Here is a 19,618-nt window from a genome sequence, read left to right as displayed (position 1 = left end):
GCAATCGAAGTGAGGTAAAGAATACACACGTACTTTGAAGTCTTGCTTAATGTTTATATAGAAATAAAGTGAACTGTACATAAGTTCAACAAACTTATAAGTATAATTTGTTTTACTATAATAGTACAATTAAAAGCAACGAAAAAAAAAATATACATGGTTCAGTCAACCTAAGTGTCCCGTGCGTTTATGAATATTATAGAATATTACAATTAAACTTAACAAACTAGTTAAAATAAAACAAGTTAAATATCTTTTCGAGATCAAAATAAATAATTTTAAGAAAAGAAAATAAAGTGGCAACCATAACGGTTATTACCGTCAGACATATCCTGTGTCGCATATCCCTGTAAATTCGACATAGTCCTAAACTATGTTCTCATATTTATCTTTATCTCTTTACATACAAATTAATAATCGGCTGTGTGAAAACTATGGTTTTGAGGCACCCCGAATTTTGAGTAAACATAATAGTATATAATAATAATGATAATAATAATAATAATAATAATAATATTAATAATAATTTATAATAATACACGAAAGTGTATTCGTTTCAAACCGTACACGGATCAATGTAATGCAAATAATGTACGTAAACACACACACACACACACACTCGGGCACACAAATACTTATATTATACATAATTTTAAACATTTAAACTAAACGTATATAATATATTCATACACGTGTATATGTATAACGTTTTTTTTTTTTTTTTTTCGTGACTAGAATGTACATACAAATACATGTGTACACGGACATATACATTTAATTAAATAAATATATAATAAACGAACGGGGTTTAGCGCGTTAAAAAATGTCGTACGAAGACAATGCGTATTATTATTATTATTATTATTATTGTACAACATGTAACGCGGTGGGTTTGACGCGGACGCCGAGAATTAGGATTTCAACTATGCTCACTTACGGACCGTTACGACGACGGTACTCGTATAACTGATAATGTGACGTAAACGGGTGGTGACTGACGAACAGGTGGCGACGGGTCGGCGGATCCGGGTCCGTAAGGATCGGGGTGGCTCGAGCGGTGTCGAAGGGCCCGCGGGGTTGGTGGATTAGGGGGGGATGGCCGCGTGTACGACTACGCGTCGTCGTTGAGACGGGATGACGGTGACGTCCGGATGGTTCAGACCAAATGTCCCTCCGTCTCGTCGGGCTTGTGCGCGAACGTGGTGAGAAAGTTTTGCGATGAGAACACGGTGACGTCCGGCGGCGGTGGCGGCGATGACGGCGAATAAAAGTTGCACTTGACCATCGGTGGCGGCACGGCCGGCGGCGGGCGGTTGCGCAACACGGGCGGCAGCGGCACGGCCCGACTGGTCATCTGCAGGCCCGACGGAGGCTGCTGGTGGAACATTCGGTTATCTGCAACACAATCGAAAAACGCGACACTTAGGCGAATGTGTTTGTCATTTCGTTTTTCGTATTCGTTTTTTTTTTTTATGTTTTCTTCCCTTACTCTCGTGCACTTCTCTTGCCGGCGGCGGATGGGTCGGCATATCCGAGTACTGCTGTACTGCGGGACCCGGGATCAGACAGAAAAGGTTCTTTTTTTTTTTTTCCATACGTATTTCCATACTTTCCTGGGACTATTGCTCGCCCGAAACGAAATCGCACATTTATAGGACGCAGTTTATTGCCTTACGCTTTTTACGTGTTTTACGATTTCTTAAACAAGTCTTACGGGTAACAATGGAATTACACGGGAAAACAAAATTATTAATTGCAGTCGAAAATGTTATTCGAAAATAGCCCTTTTGTAATATTTGGAGAACAGCCCTCCTCGACATGGATACTCACAGTTTTACAGGTAATAACAATTAGCTACGGTATGAAAATGAACATTTGTTTTTATAAACGTGTTATTAAAAACGATTGACTGTCGTATCCGTTGACCTCGCGTTATGAATTTGTTCAAAACGTGCTATGACGAGATTACTTTTATAAACCATATTACATCTAGACGGTTGAGATATTTTAATAACTATGATACTAGAATTTAGAAATAACTTAATTCGCTTGTTTTTTAATTTATCATTACAGTTAATATGCGTCTAGTGTGTAATGAATAGTGTTTAAAACAGTTTTCTAGGACATGCACAATTTAATCATTTTTCGGGCATTATAGGTTAGTTGCTAGTTACCCGCTTAGTTGAGGGATAAATGCGCTAACTGAAATTGGTTCACGTGTTATGTATTGCAGTAAGAATAATTATTAAACTATCGAATTTATAATATGTGTTCAAAAATATAAACTTTGAAAATGCATCGAGTTTTGTAATAGAAATTCGAAATTTCTTGTAATTTGCTCAACTACGAGGGTTTAATTTGTTTTTAAATTTACCGATATTTCTCCTGTCGTTTGTGTTCTCTTGAATGTAATGTTGTTGCGGCACAGAGTGATCGGAGCTCAAACTCATGCCACCGCCGTACTGAACGTGTTGCTGCAAAGGATGATCGCACTCGTTGATGAAAGGATAATCGATCTGTTCAATTAAGTATGATTGTTCGGCTGACTTTGGTTGTTGATCGTCCTAAAAAATAAATAACAATGATTCATTGGATTCGACTTTTCTTATAGTTTTCGTCTCTTCCAATTTATCAATTAATATATATGTGTACCAATTCTACTTAATGATTTTCGAGCCATTCCGAGGAAATTTTCGATTATAGTATTGCATAGTGATCATTATAAAATACTCACGTTGTAATCCGGAGAAACGTTAGAATAGGTTTCTGATTTAGCTGAAATTGAGCTTAAGTTTTCCTCGTATCCACCGTTATAAGTATTTGGTGCGTACATTTCAATCGTTGGCGTCTTGCTGCTAGAGTCGTTGTTGTCTGTGAAATAACGAAAATCTAATTAAATCTATGTTAGCATTGATGAAGTCTTGGAATTCTTGAAATATTGATGTGAATTTTTTTTTACAAATATGGTACAGACCATTTAAATTGTTTACGGGACAAAAATTAAAACATTTGAAAGAAAACAATAATTAATGATTTTTTATGTACAATGTTAAAATATACGTACCATTATTCATTTGTTTGGTAACATTGCGTCGTCTGTGTATACAATAGGTCACCAAAAATATGCTCACGAGAATCGATATCCCGACAATAAGTCCCAAGAAAATAAATACAATGTGCGTTCCTTCGGCTACTGTAGCGGACTTTTCTGAATTTGAATTGGACTTGTGATGCAAATTTTCTTCTAAATAGTAAATTTCGAATCGCTACGATTAGTACGATTTATAAATGACATTTTGTGATTATTATGATATAATAATAGTATTACAACCACAAACTATAATGAACACATGGTTTAATCGTATGACGTTTTCGCGTTATTTATACCGACCATTATTGGTATTTGGTATGGGATCACAAAAAATATTGATTACTAAAAGCAACAAATTCCGAAAAAAGCGTTGGGCACTGCACTCGATAGTAGACATACGCCCCTCGTATTCGGTCTTGAGATTGATTTTATATAAAATTTACTACATCGAAACAAATATATTAAAATAATAGAGATAAGTAACCTTTTAAAAACAACCCAACAAATAACCTACACATCCCCCAAAAAGATTTTGATTCCATGGAATCGTTGGCAGAATGGGAGGATAACATAACATTGTATATTAATGTTATCCATTAAATATCGATTGCTGAGTACTTCCGACCGACGTAAAGAATGTATAGGTTGTGCAGAGATGTTTTTTTAGCATATTTTTCAAACAGAAGAAATTTTTTAAAAGTTCTACGTATTCAAATGGTAGCTCAAAATTATTTTCATTGTGTTTTTTAAATGTTTAAAATATAAATTTTGTAAAATATAGTCAAGTCACGTACGAAGACATTAGAAAGTGAATACATGCTAAACTCATTTGAAAAATCGTATAGATTGGATTTAACTTAAAATTTTTATTTAATTTATTATTTATACAGAAACCGAATGTGATTTTCAGTACATGATTATTCTAAGATTGATTAAAGAATTTTGAAATCTTAATCATATTTACGTTTATTTGAAAGTATCAAAATTTAAATAATGATGAATTTGTAAAGTGTTTTTGAAAATAATGAAAAAGAAAGACTAAAATACAAAAAGTATATTATTTTGACCAAGTCTTATCCGTGTTTTTGACAACTGAACGTTACAATAGATTTTGCCGATATGGCTGTTTCGTTCAAGAGAGATTGCTACCAAAAGCCTTTTAGACACGTCACAGTGACATAATAACCATTTGTGCCCATATGTAATGCGTATGATAAAATATCGTATTAAATACATAATTTATGTGTATATAAAATTGTTCCGTCTCACTCGCTGAATTTTCACTCGGTTATTTACATACGAATGCGATGTTATGCATACGTACTTTCCATGGTGACTTTAAGGCTCTGGGACATATACGAGCTATCGCCGTATCTGTTACGGGCCATGATGTTCAACAGGTACGTCGTGTCCGGACGGAGCCCGACGATTGTGTGCCGCGTTTCATTACCCACGTCATCGTACCGGTACGTTGGTTTGTCGACTGGTCGGTACCGAATGCGGTACGTGATCGGGTCACCTGCAGGACACAGACACAAGGATTATAAGTGCGTAATCGTTACGCGCGAACGTGATGTAATAAAATCAAGGTACAACAGAGAGCAGTTTTTTAATATTTTGTGACTCGCGGGGCCCCAGTAATGAATAAGTCTTTGAAGCGAACGGATGCCAAAGGTTGTGAGCAGAAAACAAATATTATTCCGATAATTCGTATTTTTCATGTATTACGTACTAATCACATCCATACATATTGTACGCGCGAACAACCAGGACGACAGTAATAAGGATCCTGACGCGAGTCACATATTTTCCTCTCGGGTCGCAAGCCACATGTTTAGAATTACTGGTTGTATGTATTATTATACAGTAGGTATGTAAGGTATTTGAATAATACCGGTGACGGCAAACGTAGGTGCATATAGCAACGCGAGTCTTGGGATATCACGTCGTTAAGGATAAGGGAAACAAAAACAATTCGTTTCGCAGCCCGTTCTTGTCGAATAACAAGTGTTCGACCGAAAGATACTGTTTAGGGACCGATTGTTGAAGTGAAATTTGTCGAAGATCAAGCCCGGTCGTTATTCCGTGTTACTGTGCAATCCGCGAGTTTTTCGAGTTCCTACGACCTAATCATGCTCTCGGCCACCATCGGTGTACGTCTATCGAAATAATCGTGAAAAAAAAAAACTAGTATTCAAGCCGAACGTACGTGAGATTATGGCCCACATACGCCGCAGAACGTTGTGTAGGTGTTATTGAATTTTTACCGATCGGGAGACATTTCGAACACCACCGACCCGTCGACGGACTCGCGCGTTACTCCTTTACCAACCCGAGTGCAACATGACGTGCATGTTCATTGACGCGCGCGCGGTCATCGCGTTTTCAAATTACCTCCGTCGAAGCCGGGTGACCACGACACCGTCAGCTCGTCGTGCGTGGCGTTTACCAGTTGGAAACTGAACGGCGGGTCCGGGTGCGAGAACACGGTCAACCGGTTCACCGAAGTCGTCCGCCCGAGATCGTTTGACGCGGTGCACTCGTAATCGCCGTAATTGTATTGGTCCACTTCACGTATGGTCAGCGTGGACTCGTAAAACGTTTCGTTCAGCTGCACGCAAAAACAAAAAAAAACGCACATACATACATAAGTCTAAGAAATGTACCCGCGGGTGACGTCGATGGGTCGAGCTGTGCATTGTGCGATTCGTATTGGCGCTCACACATCAGTGGCGTGATAAGGATTCAACATCGGTCGGTGAAACACGGACCGATATTTTCTCGATAGTACGATTTTTAGTTCCTTACTTCCCTTCTGTTTATGCGTAAACCTTGGCGAAGTTGGCGCCGGATTTATAATTTGTGTAGCCTATCGGTGATATTTTGATTCACATCGATTCATTATTGTAAACGATTTCAGTTGAGATTGCGGAAAAGAAAAAGGGTTAAAGGGTAACCCGACGGATTACGTGCCAACGATCCCTCACGCCAACGTTCACTAGTCATAATACGTAGGGCTTTCGTGAAAACAGTGAAATATATTCGTCTCCCACCCGCAGTCAGCATAATATTACGCGTACGATGATTATGATGCATGTTGCACAAAAATTCGTGATTTCTCTACGAGTCAATCTATGACACTTTAGGTAAAACAATGGTTTTTCTTCTATTCCAACATAATTGTTTTTGAGTAATCTCTCGGAAAAGATACGCCGGACATTTAAACGCTCAGTGCCCGTACGGTCAAAACAAAAGAAACAAACGACGAGTTGGTTTTCATTTATTATTCACTAGCTGGTTAAGATTTCGAATCCCAGCGAGAATAACCCCGTCGTTTGTTTGATTTCAACATTAGTGTTGTCCAGGAACGGACGCGAGGACAATGACAAATAGAAAATAATATGATGTCCGATCATTTGTTGTCAGCTGGTAGCATTTCTAACATGATTATATATTTTGTGGACGACAAATCTGAATTTGTAAACGACCTCCGAAATTATTACGCTTCGATTGTAAATGTATAAGTAGACACGAATATAATAGCTCGTATATATGTCCGACGATCTAATTGTATGCACGAAATAATAATAACAAAACTTATTGTATAAATTATTTACTTGTCTCTCTTCCACGATGTATTTTTCCGACACGCTTGTTATGTTCGACCCTTCACGCTTCCAAGAAAATCGAATCACCGGAGCGCCTGCTGCCCGACAATGTAGTTTAGCTTGCATACCTGCGTTGCCGGCAGTTTTCGATTCATTTCCCACTTTCAGTATCTCGGGTTTATCTGCAGCATATAGAATTGCAATCAAATTTTAGACAGTTTTTAAAAAAATCGTTTTGATCGTACAAGACGTATTAAGTTTAGATTTTGAGCGCGTAGCATAAAAACATAAGTTTTTAAACATTGAAGTTATATTAGATTCTTAACAGATAATGATAGCAAAATACAAGTATTATTATTGATTTTGGTTATAGTTTGGTTAAATCGTACTAAAGAACTACGCAAAGAAAATGTATACGTAAAATATAATTGATTTACAAAGTGATTTGTTTTTATTATTATTTTTTACTAATAAATGATTTCGTTTGATTTAATAGTTTTCAAAAAGAAAAAATATATGTTACTCACGTTGCACTATTAACAGCACACCATGCGATGATTCGTTTCCTATACCATTGTTTACCACGCAAAAGAAATATCCACTGTCAAATTTCGTTGCATTTATGATGGTCAAGTACGAAGTGCTGTTTTCGAGCAATATTGATGTTCGTTTGTCAAAGAAAAAATGTGGTCGAGTCCAGCTTATGTGTTCCGGGCCTAATGGCAATCCATCTATTTTGCACCAAAGTTGAGCGTCTTCGCCCTCGGTTACTACGACGCCAATTGACGTATTTGTAATGGTTGCTCGATCTAAAAAAATAAAATAATATAAAATTAAAGAAAAAACGGTTTACGAATTAGAATTGAATCAGACCAAAAAGTTAATAATGAATTTAGAATAACAATAAATCTCAGAACGTATTCCAATTATCAATTAGTCGTAGAAATGAGATAGTCATGTGATCTTAAAATGTAAAAGGAAAATGCGAAATCGAAATCCGATGATGTATGATACTAATTTAATTGATGTTTTTAGATCAGTAAAATAATTGCAAACGAAAGGCAACGAGAAAACAGATAAACGTCGACTAAATTCAACAGATCGAGCGGTGAAATATTTTACGACATTTTTGAAATACGTTTTCGACGGAAACAATAATTAATCGCTATAATTATCATGATTGATGCTTACGTTTCACTAATATAACAAACCAAAAGGTGGAAGACCCTTCGGTATTGCTCGCCTCACAGGTGTAGTTGCCGGCATCGTCACGGAGCGCACCCGTAATGTTCACCATGGAATCTCGTATGCGCCGGTTGTGGAACGTATACAACGGCTTGTTGTTTTTGAACCACTTGTACGTGATTTGAGAAGGTCGTCCTTTTGCTTGAAGCGTGACGAATATATTATCCCCTTCGGTGTACGTCATTAAATTGGGCAACGAATCAAATGTCGGTTTGTCTGGAAAAAAATTATTGATGAAAATACCACTACTACCTATTAGGTATTACTATTATTATTATTATTGTTATTACTATTGTTATTGTTATTGTTATTTTACTTCTCATCGGACGGGGTGTACGCACAAAAAAGCGACAAAATGCCGACGAAAATAATCGACGATATTTGTAATAATAGCTTTGGTTTTTTAAACGAAATACGCATAAAGTAATCCTCGTATTTAGATTAAGATTAAAAAAAAATAAAAAATATTTTAAAACAATTGTATTTTATACTTGTGTATTACGATAAAAATAATGATAAACAGTTGTACGGTAATATTAATACTGCAAGGTATTTACATTATTTTTCAGAATTATGATGCTGGCAAAATAGCATTTCATAAATACAATTCATTTATTAACGTTTATATAACGAACATATTTTCCATTAAATGAGATGTCGAATTGTTAACGGCAAGGACAGGGCTGTATGTACACTCGTAAAGTGTATTAAATGGACTGAAAATAATAAAAAGAGAAAACGGTACAAACGTAACAATAATATCGAATCCGATGAATATATTATAAGCTAGAGAATAGTGAAAAATGTATAAATATATAGTGGTTTTTGAAAACTAAATATTATATGTAATTAATGTCGAACTCGAAAATATGAACTTCCAAAAATTTTCAGTTAGAAAAACATTTTACATTTGAAGAGAAGAAAATACTTTTAAAAAACAGCAGAAATCATTGTTTACAAATTACGTTTCTATTGTACGAAAATAAAATATATTGCAATTATTTACAAATATATATATGTATAATTCAAAGCTTCACTGTTTTTTTCAGCTTTACCTTTTTGCGAAAGTAAATATTAATTTAGTCTTTAAACGTATACGTATCCCGACGAAAAAAAGTGACCGCAATTGAGAGATCTATAATGAAATAGGTACATTTTAACCACGATTGACGTCGTTAACGTACGTCATTCCCTTAAATCCTACTGCAAATAATATAGCAAATATAAATAAGTAAAATGTGTCCCATATACGACCGACCGTGTACGTATACATACGAAATCCCCATAAGTCATGTATAAAACGGTTTTATTTCTCTCTGTTACTAGGTATACTAAAACGTGCAGTCAGAACATCCGAATTGTTTTCCTAATCGAACACAGACAACATGAGTCATTATTGATAAAAGTGACATTTGAATGGGTTCTCCGAATGCGAAGAACTGCATTACAGATTCATTGCATAGTAATTGCTTCTAAATTATCTGTATTTGAAAAAATAAATTTTTAAAGGAGGAATAAGGTTTAAATTTTTTTTAGAAACCGTATTGACATTTGATTTCTCGGCACCGCGATGAGCATTTATAACTGAAATAAAATTCAATAACTTGAACGTTATTAAATCCATAAAAGTTGTATTTTATATGTAGGTATTCTTATACAATGTTGAGATTGCTAAAAATCAAAAGAATTATAATAATTTTAACAAAATGAAACAAAATTGTATGCGAAATAAGTTGATAAAAACCAATTTATTATTATCATTTTCATGGCAGTGCTTTCGATTTTGATTTAACAAACCGATACGTATATTATATTAAAGATTAATATTGTGTTAACACTTCGAGGGGAATAGAATTCGAGATATAATATTTAAAGCCAGGATTTAGTCTAATTTTTTAAATTATCGAAATACGAGAAATTAATTTTCCACACACACACGCTGTACATATTTATTATACACACTTACTGTAAACGTTAAGAGAGACGTCTTTGTGCATGTTTTTGAGTAGTGGTATATTAGTGGCTTGGCACATGTACACTTTGCCGTCCACCTCAGGCGTAACGTTGAAAGTCAGTTGTATAGTGGACAATTTTCCACCGTAAAGCCCAGGCTTGGTGTAACTGTTTATACCTTCTTTGACATGTGCACCCTCGTGCCACCAGCTCATTTTCACCGCCGGATAGCTGGACGCCGCCTCGCACGTGATCGTGCCTTGCGCACCAGGTTTGAGGTGCACCGGGTCTTGCTTGATAGTCAGGTGTTCGGGCATGACTGCGATAAGTAAAAAAAAAAAAAAACCCTAATGAATACATGACCATAAGTTGTGTAACAAAGATAAGGAAGTATTCGATTATTCTCACACCCAAAGTGATGACCTAGGTGTTTTTTTCAAATAGTTTTGCATGGGGTTTTATATTAATACGGATTTGTTGTTCACTTGACATCGAGTCGGAGGACATTAAAATCTGGCGGTTACGAAATAACACTAATCCAATCATATACGATTTTTTAAAGGCAAATTGAAAATTGTTGAGCTCATATTAATTAAAATAGGATTTTTTTAATTTTTTTTTTTTTTTTCATCCGGTAATGTACGAAGAGTCATCAATCAGATTATCAGTTTGAAAACCGAAAACCAACTGTATAGGAGCACGAATCGAACAAACTAAATAAAATTTCGTACATTTGTAATTGTCTGAACGACTTAGGGACCATGTTTGTTATTAATGCCTTTAGAAGCTACGGTACAGTTCAAAGCATAACGCTTAGGGCGAAAATACAGAAATACGAGTTTGTAAACGTGTCAGGATCAGTGTCATTTAACAATTGACATACGCTGTTGTTATAATCCGCCCCTGTTGCGTTTCGGCTTATTTCTTAATGATTACAACGACGAAATTTGGGCGTCCCGAAGATCAGTCGTTTTTTCAAAGGTTTTCGACGTACGACGGCTACGAACAATTATTATTTTTCGTATTTCACGTTTATACGTGCCGTCGTGCCGTCGTCGGAAACGATGACGTTCATCTTTTTCTCGCCTCACACGTCGTGCGGCTGCGTTTAATCATGTATAAATATGGTTCAACTACCGCGGACTAATATCCCGTCATCGGTAAATCGGTCGCGTGCAGCGGCGAGTGGGCCGTCCGAAAATTAGTGGCAAACACGGACCCCCACGTGGACAGCCGTTTGCGCGCGCGGGGCGTGGGCGATTTCCGTTTACGCGGACGTGCCTACGACAGCATTGCGTACTGCGGTCCTAATAACTCCACGTCGGTTTTACGCGATTGACGATGACGACGACGGGTCTACAAGTGCACCCGAAGTCTACAGGTTACAAGTCCGGGAGCTCTTCATGCACGGTAAGCGCACACGCGTACGAGTCCGTGTATGGACCGCGTGGGTACCTACTCATCAGTTTAATCGGTCGGCTTTAAATGATTTGTTTTTTTTTTTTTTTTTCTCGTCAACGATTCGGTGTGTGGTCGGATGGAACTATTGAATACGGTATGTTCTGCTCCGGTTGTTTTTTTTCTACCGGGGTCGTTAGGTTCGAAATTGGTTTTCTCTTCAACCCTCCCCCCTCCCCCTTGTAACGGAAGACTGGAGAAAAGATTTCAACCACTCTCGGATCTACGCGAGCCCACACATTTTTCGAAAGCAGTTTAACAGCCGACGACGTACGGCACCTTGCAACCCGACGTAATCCGATGGATCCGAAAGTTGACGACAATGCACTCCGCAGACGAGCAGAACGTTACTCTGGGCGAACGTTCACGTCGCGCCAGACCGTTCGATTTTCCCCCGGTATAAACTTTTTTTTCGAAATCCGCAAGTTCAGTTGGACCATTAATGTATACCCAAGCTACTGAGAATTGTCCAACATTATTGTATGTACGTTTGATTTCCGTTTGACATATAATCGGTTCGTATGTTCTCCACTCATTCGTGTCAATTGCCCACGCATGCAGTGCTTCGTGAAATAAACGAATCTTTTAAATTTGTATACACTTATATTCATAAATGATCACACGTATTGATATATTATTCTTATTAGTTTTTTTTTTTTTTTTTTTTTTGTTAAAAAAAATATTCGATTTCGGGTTTAATTTATTTACCAACAATAGAAATAATATACACCAAAATGCATGGTAAATCATTAATTAGTAGATATTGCAATTTTATCGCAGAAAAATATAATGAATATATTTTCAACCTATTATCGATTGGCTTATTTGAAGTATACTAATCGGATAACTGAATCAACAACTGATTTGGATTAAAAAATATTTAAAGTTTTTAACGGGTAAATATTTAACATTGCGTTTGTTGTGGTAAAATAATATGCATAATATACTATGTATTACATAGTATGTATTATATACTAATGTAATAATAAACTATGTATAGTATACTAAAATGATTTAGTAATCGTATTGTTCTTACATAATACTTTGAGATTTTGAGTTGCCATCAAAGGGATCTCTAATGCTGGATGGGTCACTTCACATTTGTACGTGGCGTCGTTGTCCGTATAATTGACCACGAATGATAGGTCAGCTGTTACTGCATTATCAGTAGTTGTTATTGTTGAACGAATCTAAACATTATTATATGTTTCACACTTAAATATTTGTTTATATCACAATAATGTATAATATATAATATTATGGTAGATATCGTTGATTAGTAATTTATCATCTAATGAAGCATATCAGTAACTGTAAAATTGTACTAACAACGTATCCATAAATTAATAATCTTATTTTAAAACGTACAAGTAATATTACGTTTATTTAATATAATGGATGTTTTCATTCGACGTACATTTTTTGATGTATTTATTTAGTGGACATAAACAATTGAAAATTTTTATTTTTTTTCGACTCGGGTTTAAATTGTTTTTTTTTTTTTTTTTAATTTTTTTGAATAGCATCTAACTACTCATGATAGATATTGAAATGTTTATGATACTGATTTCTACCAATAGCTGTATTATCGAAACTGATGTGAAATATAAGTTGAATCGTCTTTAATTTTAATGTTTTAAACGATTTATGATCGTTAAGAAATAAAAATTTGGCATCTACATTGAACACTGTTTTGCCATTGTAAATTAGTTTTAATAATTAGTAATTATTAAACAGATTATAGGATTGTTTGTTGTTAAATCGATAAAACCTTTTGCGTTCAACAAGTCGGATAATCTACATTTTCACCGTCAACACGAACGGGTATTCTCCCCTCGCGGTATCAATTATAATTATTTATTACTATTGGCTTCAGAATAAAATTTCGCAGTTACTTTGATGATTGTTCGATTATAATAATAATAATATAATATAATATACTACTTAAATGTTACAAATAATAACCATCCGGAAATTATTAATGGTTATAAAGCTAATTAAAATTAATTAGTATTACACTGTACCTTTTTATCGTTTTTAAACCATTGGATTTTACCCAGAGGATGGCCGCCGGTAGACAGACAAGATATTTTGTGTATATTTCCCGACGGAATTGGATTACCGGACGAGTGGTCGATTATGATCGGTGCTCCAGGCGGGTCTAGAAACGATCGGAAAATAACAGTTTATAACTATAATTTTTAATACGTATAAACCTCCGTTAAACTATGTGCTCGTATTAATAAAACTACTTTCAGAACTTTTTATTTGGCAATAACTGAATGTTTTTTTCGTTTTAATTTTTTCAACCATCGATGCTAATTCTATGCAAATGCTAAATGAGAACTATATACATGTTATTTAATTACTAAATTGATTTCCGCGAATAATACATTATTTTTTTCATTTTAAAAAATGTCGGTATGCAAATAAACGCGCCTGTAATTTGATTTCGGTAGCAACTTTTGTTTTTAAAATTAGCTTATATTTAAACCCAAAAATGTATGTATGGTACATATATTTTTAAATAATCTTCAACGTTCGACTAATTAAACGTGGTACAGTTACCTAAAAATACGTGATCTGCGCGCACCGATTTTTAACGGTTGTAATAAATAGTCACAACGGATATTTAATATCTATGTGAGTATTGCACTGGATTTGGGTGTGTAATTTAATACACGTGTGACTTCACTAGTGTTAATGTTATTATGACGTGCTCCTCTAAATTTTACAATACGCATTGTGTGTAATATACATGCATGCTATACATATTTTAATATCTTGACATCTGAGCGCTATTATTATTACTACGCGTATTATTAACAAATGTATATTTTCATTTCGTACAAATAACACATGCTAAAAATTAGACATATATCGAAGTAGTAAACCGTGAGTTCGTTTTACAACAATTATATAGTTTGTTTAAGATGAAGAAGCAAAACCGAATGTCATATATATATATATGCAGTCGAAAACGAATAAAACGAAAAAAAAAAAAAATCACCAACTAAATATTATTTCACCGATAGTAAATTATTATTGTACTCACATAATATATTGATCGAATGAGACGTTATAACCTTTTCGGATCCACTGTCGCTAACGGCTTGACACGTGACCACCACTAACCGCTGACCGTTCGGAATGACAAAAGACACATTAGAAATAGTAATCCAGCTGGACTGAGGACCGGCCACCACGGAGGATGTACTATTTTTTTCCGGTTCGCCGGCCACCATCCATTTTATTGTGGAAGGTGGATTACTGCGGTCGGTTTTACAGCTTAAGTTTATCACATCTCCAGGTTTGGCTTCGGTTGGACCCTTAATAATCACTTGACTCGAACCATCTGCGTGTATACACGTTAAAATTTAGTTTCACGTACGTTATACTTGGATACGTTTTGGTTCAAACGACGTGTTATTAATTTCATTTTATTTATTTCCAATGTGGGTTTTACGCCCTGTACAAAACGTGGTTCGCGGCCGATCACACGGTGTACCCGCCGCGCCATTTCAAATTATTCATTATTTGATCTATATTCAGAACTTATTCGTCGCGTTTCTCGCGGTAAGACCCCATCGTAGTATAACACCGCGAGAGAACGCGATTGGGACGAACTTAATAATAGTAATATAATTTATACGTTTGCGCTGCGCTTAATGTTTACAAACCGTGGAGATCCGTCGAGTCTTGCTTGTCAATACTATTTAAGACCCGTTAAAGACCAAAGTGTATACTTTTTATCCGAGCGATATTATGCGTCTTTTAAATCCATTGGGTCTTTCTCTCTCACTCTCTCTCTCTCTCTCTTTCTCCATCCGTCACCTCCGTAACATAATTTGTCTGTAAACAGTCGGGTTATCGCGGTAGCGTTTTATGTATACAAGTGTAAGGCTTTTATGAAAAATCAATAACACAACGGATACCCTAGCTGATGGATACGTGTTTACGGTGAAAACGTGAAAAGTGAGTGCGAAATAGTACGCACGTTATGGTCGGTCACACAAATTCATAAATAACATTACGCACCGCGCTGGCTTAGGTGTTATCGGTACGGGCAGGTGTAGCGAGCTCGTGAGTGCGACATCGATCGGGATTCACGGTAGTCGTCCTCGCGCGTAACAGGCGAACGACGGACGAACATCAACTGCTGCGCGCACGATACTCACAAATCGAACTATATATCATACCGATATACGTCAGTATCGTATCTATTATAATAATTACACGTGTACTTATATATATATTTTTTACACCTTGGTAACGAGCTCCGATCAAGTTGATCGGGGGAAACCGTTAAAAAGAAACGTTGAAACCGCGGAACGGCGGGTATAAATACTCGCTGATCACGATTCATCAAACAAGGAAACAGGCGCGTATTTAAACTTACTTCTAGTGGGGGGGGGGGGGCGATTCCATTTTTTTTTTCTTTAATTCAGGCTCTAAATTTACAAGTAAAATTTTTGGTAGTATTTAAATCTGGTGAATTTTTTATAATTGTGGTTTTTTTTTTTTAATCCTATGCCGGATCCACTTAGACAATCGACTTTTGTGTAGTTCTTTTTTAACACCTGTCTGTGTTTTGAAAGTTATGCTTGTGTTTTATTTGATTTTTCACCAAGTATGGACACGACTTAAAGTCCAATTCGGTATTCACAGCCACGCGTTATTTGATTACGTTATAAAATGATCCACATTAAAAAAATTTGAAATGTGTCTCTCACATATAATTGATTTCTTAAATGCGGATTCAGGAGGGGGGGGTGATGGCCCCTCCGCCCTCAAAATAGGCTCCTGCAAAGAAACGTTTATTTAATATTAAAGCAATAGTGTTTTTTTTCTTCAATGGGCTTTCAACAATGAATAATATAATTATTTTCCTGGGATGCGCTGGATAAAGAACAACGCAAATAGTTAAACGGTGTGCCTAAACATTTATTATAAATGTAACGTTAATTATTATTCCATGAAAACGTAAATAGAAAATTGTAATTGAAATAGTCATTGGCTACGAGACTAATAAAATCATAAAAAGAACCAAACCTCTACTCGTTGAAAACGTAAAACTCTCTTATAACATTCTTATGTACTATACTGTAAAAATTTTTTTTCGAAATTACGTAAAAATAAAAAAATATATTCTCTCTCCCTCTGTTTGTAAGAAGTAGACGTTGTGAAGTAATACATGTAGGTGTATAATTATTTATTGCAAAACTCGAAGGTCCTCGGGGAGAATGTAAAGGAGGTTAAAGGAGGTAAATTATCTGTAGACTATTTTCGGGAATTTTTAGATTTTATAAGGTAACTATTATTACTTTTTCGATGATGTTGCGTGTTATTGATTATAATATTTATTTTTTTTTTCGTTTCGTTTTAAAATAATTTCACACCACTAATCTGCATCGAAGCGTATGCACGCAACGAAGCGATATAATGTATAATATAGAAATCAATTACAGAGCTTTCATACGATTGGTCCCTGCAAATATGATATTAGATATTGTTTAGAAGTATTTTCTGATAACTACCGAAATGATTGCTGTACCGAAATTGTATTCCGGACTTGTTTTATAAATATAATTTAAATTGTTTCCGTCGTACGATACGGTACAAACTTTTTTTTCCAATATTTAGTGGTGTAATGAAAATGTAAATACTTTCTGTAAATTATTCTATATAATTTATGCATTAACACAATATAGATGATCGTTAAGCTCGTATCATTGAATTGGGAGACGGCTCTCACGTTTGATTAAAATACGCTAGTATTAAGATAATTTGGTACTTGCGGTAGCTGTCATTTTCAAGGTGATCACAACCACCAAAATTGGTTAGCGCCTAATTAATTATTGATCAGCCAAAATTTGGTTCGTCTCATCTTTAGTTAATGGACTATAGAAACGCCTTTATGTGTTGGGGCAGTAACAAAAAGCTGTTATAAACGTATTTTTATTCATTGCAGTATTTATTTTTCCATATAAATTATACTAATTATAAGCTGTATTTGTGTACAAGTATTTAAATACTTTTCATAGTATCGATAACTATTTTAAATTGATACTTAAATTTTCGTTGAGAATATTCAAAAAAGTATTTCAAAGACAATTTTTTGGCATTAATTTTACATCAATACTTTTGTTTCGTTTGAGTTTTTTTTTTTTATAACTCTCTACCCAGTTATTACTCCGTACAAGGTTTTATTGATGGAGCAAACTAACAAGCAAAAAAAAAAAAAAAGTATATGCGGTAGTACACTATTTTAAAAAGTCAACTTAAAAAATATTGAAATATAAAATTTACTTTATTGGTTATATTCTATACATATGTTACGGTCAATAGGTATGGAATACTGGGCAATGTACACATTGCTCGGCAATTTGGCTCTCAAATAGTATTAAATAATTATTAAACTTATAATAATATACTGTAAAATATTTTTATTACAATACAAAACAAAGTATAAAATGTCAGTATAATATTTCTTACTCGCTTTTTATATTATTCCAAGTTATATCTATTGTTTTTCTGTGTTACATTGGTAAAAGTAATAGCTATGCCGATACGATCAGATAACAATATAAGAACAATAATTGATATTTACGATGAAGCAGTCAAGTTTTCGTGCTTTTCAAGACACTTTGTACATTGTAATTATTTATATATATTCGTGGTTCAAATTGCCCGGTATTCCATATTGTCCCATATATATTAATCTATTAAAAAATCATGGCTCATTGTAATCGTTCTTTTCGTTGTATTTTCAATACAGTTCTTGAAAAGTATTTAAATAGTAAATGTATAAGCATATATAACAGCAGTGCTTATAAAATATTATTAAAAATTGACGAAAACGCAAACATTACATCGTAAGTCTAATTACTATGTTATCGTGAAACCATCAGACTCAATATTTCTGAAAATTAACTGTCGAAATCAAAGAAATTTTTACTGAATCGTTTTCCAAGTGTAAACTTTACCCGCTACTCTAAAAATGCATCATGTTCCCATTTTGGCTTTATAATACATAAACAACTGGATACTTGCACTTCAACATTGTGTACATCTGTTAATTTTTCATAGTATTTAGCACACCAACAATTATTTTTAATGCACCGATTAAACAACGTGTAAACGATCGTGTTTTCGGTACAGTGTATACTTAGAATGAGTAAATCACCAATACGTGTATCACGTACATCGCTGTGTCAAGCGCGCGAACATTGTTGAGAAGATTTTTTTTCTTCTTTTGTCATACAAAAACCTATCAGATATCATCGGCCCGAGCGTTTGTTAGTTGCCTACACGGTACTGTGTATTTTATTTTTAAACGCGATTATAATGTTCGTTTTTTTTCGGGAAAAACGACGTGTTAAGAGGTCGTCGATTTGTTATCTCCGGCACACTACGTGCTCGCGCGGTGATTTATTGCTATGGGGTGCGTTACTACCTACTTCTCGTGGGAGACCAATAATTGACGGCGGTGTGCGGCGACTAGAGGTCAATATTTGACTACGCGTTTGAAGATTACGATAATGTATTATTGTTGTACACATCCGTGTGCCGTATCGGCTACGACAGTGTTTTTGTTCGTCACCACAACAGCATCGTCGATGCAGTGATGCGCACGTAATTCGTGTTTCACACGAACTTTCAATCCTACCGACGGGCGTCGGGTAAACAATATCACCTACGCCGCCGGTACCTGTCGTTTTCTGATAAAAAAAAAAAAAAACCCCGAAACAATATACTCACGTACCCGTGTCGACCATTCCGAACGGAATATTTTCGACACGAAACAATAATTTCCGCGTGTTCGGTTCGCGGTGAACCGACGTGCCCCCCCCCCACTCGGACTAACCAAATAAATTATTTGAAATAATTAACGTACCGCGGGAACGAGTTCACGCCGCGGCTAATGCAAATGTTAATTGCGAAAAAACGAAAACGAAAACACTTACATGACACCGAGAGTACGACGTCAGCGTATTGAGGAACTGGGCTAATTGAGTTTTTCGCTTCGCAGCGAAATCTCGCGTTGTTGTCCGAGACGTTAGCCGTGAATCTGTACGTGCTCTCCGACACCTTTTCCGTTGTCCTGGAAATAATATGTGTTACACACGTGATCGTTATTCAAGAAAAAAAAAACACCACACACGCAACGCGTTAAACGCAACACAACGCTGGTTGTCGGTGGGCACACGTTCGCCGCCGAGTAGGTAGTTTCGGGGCGGTAGGCATAGGCGCAATTAGATTA

General features: G+C 35.5%; 1 protein-coding gene across 1 annotated transcript in view; it reads right to left on the bottom strand.

Moving 5' to 3' along the window:
* Positions 1 to 239: 239 nt before the first annotated feature.
* The window catches only part of LOC112694138 (nephrin-like), a 53,089-nt gene continuing 33,710 nt past the window's right edge, over positions 240 to 19,618 (bottom strand). The window contains exons 7-20 of the mRNA XM_025569561.1: positions 19,323 to 19,459; positions 14,411 to 14,710; positions 13,380 to 13,516; positions 12,392 to 12,545; positions 9,911 to 10,216; positions 7,891 to 8,160; positions 7,227 to 7,508; positions 6,709 to 6,881; positions 5,486 to 5,702; positions 4,416 to 4,610; positions 3,065 to 3,244; positions 2,735 to 2,871; positions 2,375 to 2,564; positions 240 to 1,395 (exon numbers count right to left, since the gene is read on the bottom strand). Of these exons, the coding sequence (XP_025425346.1) occupies positions 1,157 to 1,395; positions 2,375 to 2,564; positions 2,735 to 2,871; positions 3,065 to 3,244; positions 4,416 to 4,610; positions 5,486 to 5,702; positions 6,709 to 6,881; positions 7,227 to 7,508; positions 7,891 to 8,160; positions 9,911 to 10,216; positions 12,392 to 12,545; positions 13,380 to 13,516; positions 14,411 to 14,710; positions 19,323 to 19,459 (2,917 nt within the window). The 3' untranslated portion in view covers positions 240 to 1,156. The remainder of the gene's footprint in view (positions 1,396 to 2,374; positions 2,565 to 2,734; positions 2,872 to 3,064; positions 3,245 to 4,415; positions 4,611 to 5,485; positions 5,703 to 6,708; positions 6,882 to 7,226; positions 7,509 to 7,890; positions 8,161 to 9,910; positions 10,217 to 12,391; positions 12,546 to 13,379; positions 13,517 to 14,410; positions 14,711 to 19,322; positions 19,460 to 19,618) is intronic.

The sequence above is a fragment of the Sipha flava genome, unplaced genomic scaffold, assembly GCF_003268045.1.
Source record: "Sipha flava isolate LNK unplaced genomic scaffold, YSA_version1 0_pilon_pilon, whole genome shotgun sequence".
NCBI classification, from domain to species: Eukaryota; Metazoa; Arthropoda; class Insecta; order Hemiptera; family Aphididae; genus Sipha; species Sipha flava.
This window is presented reverse-complemented; position numbering and strand designations above follow the sequence as displayed.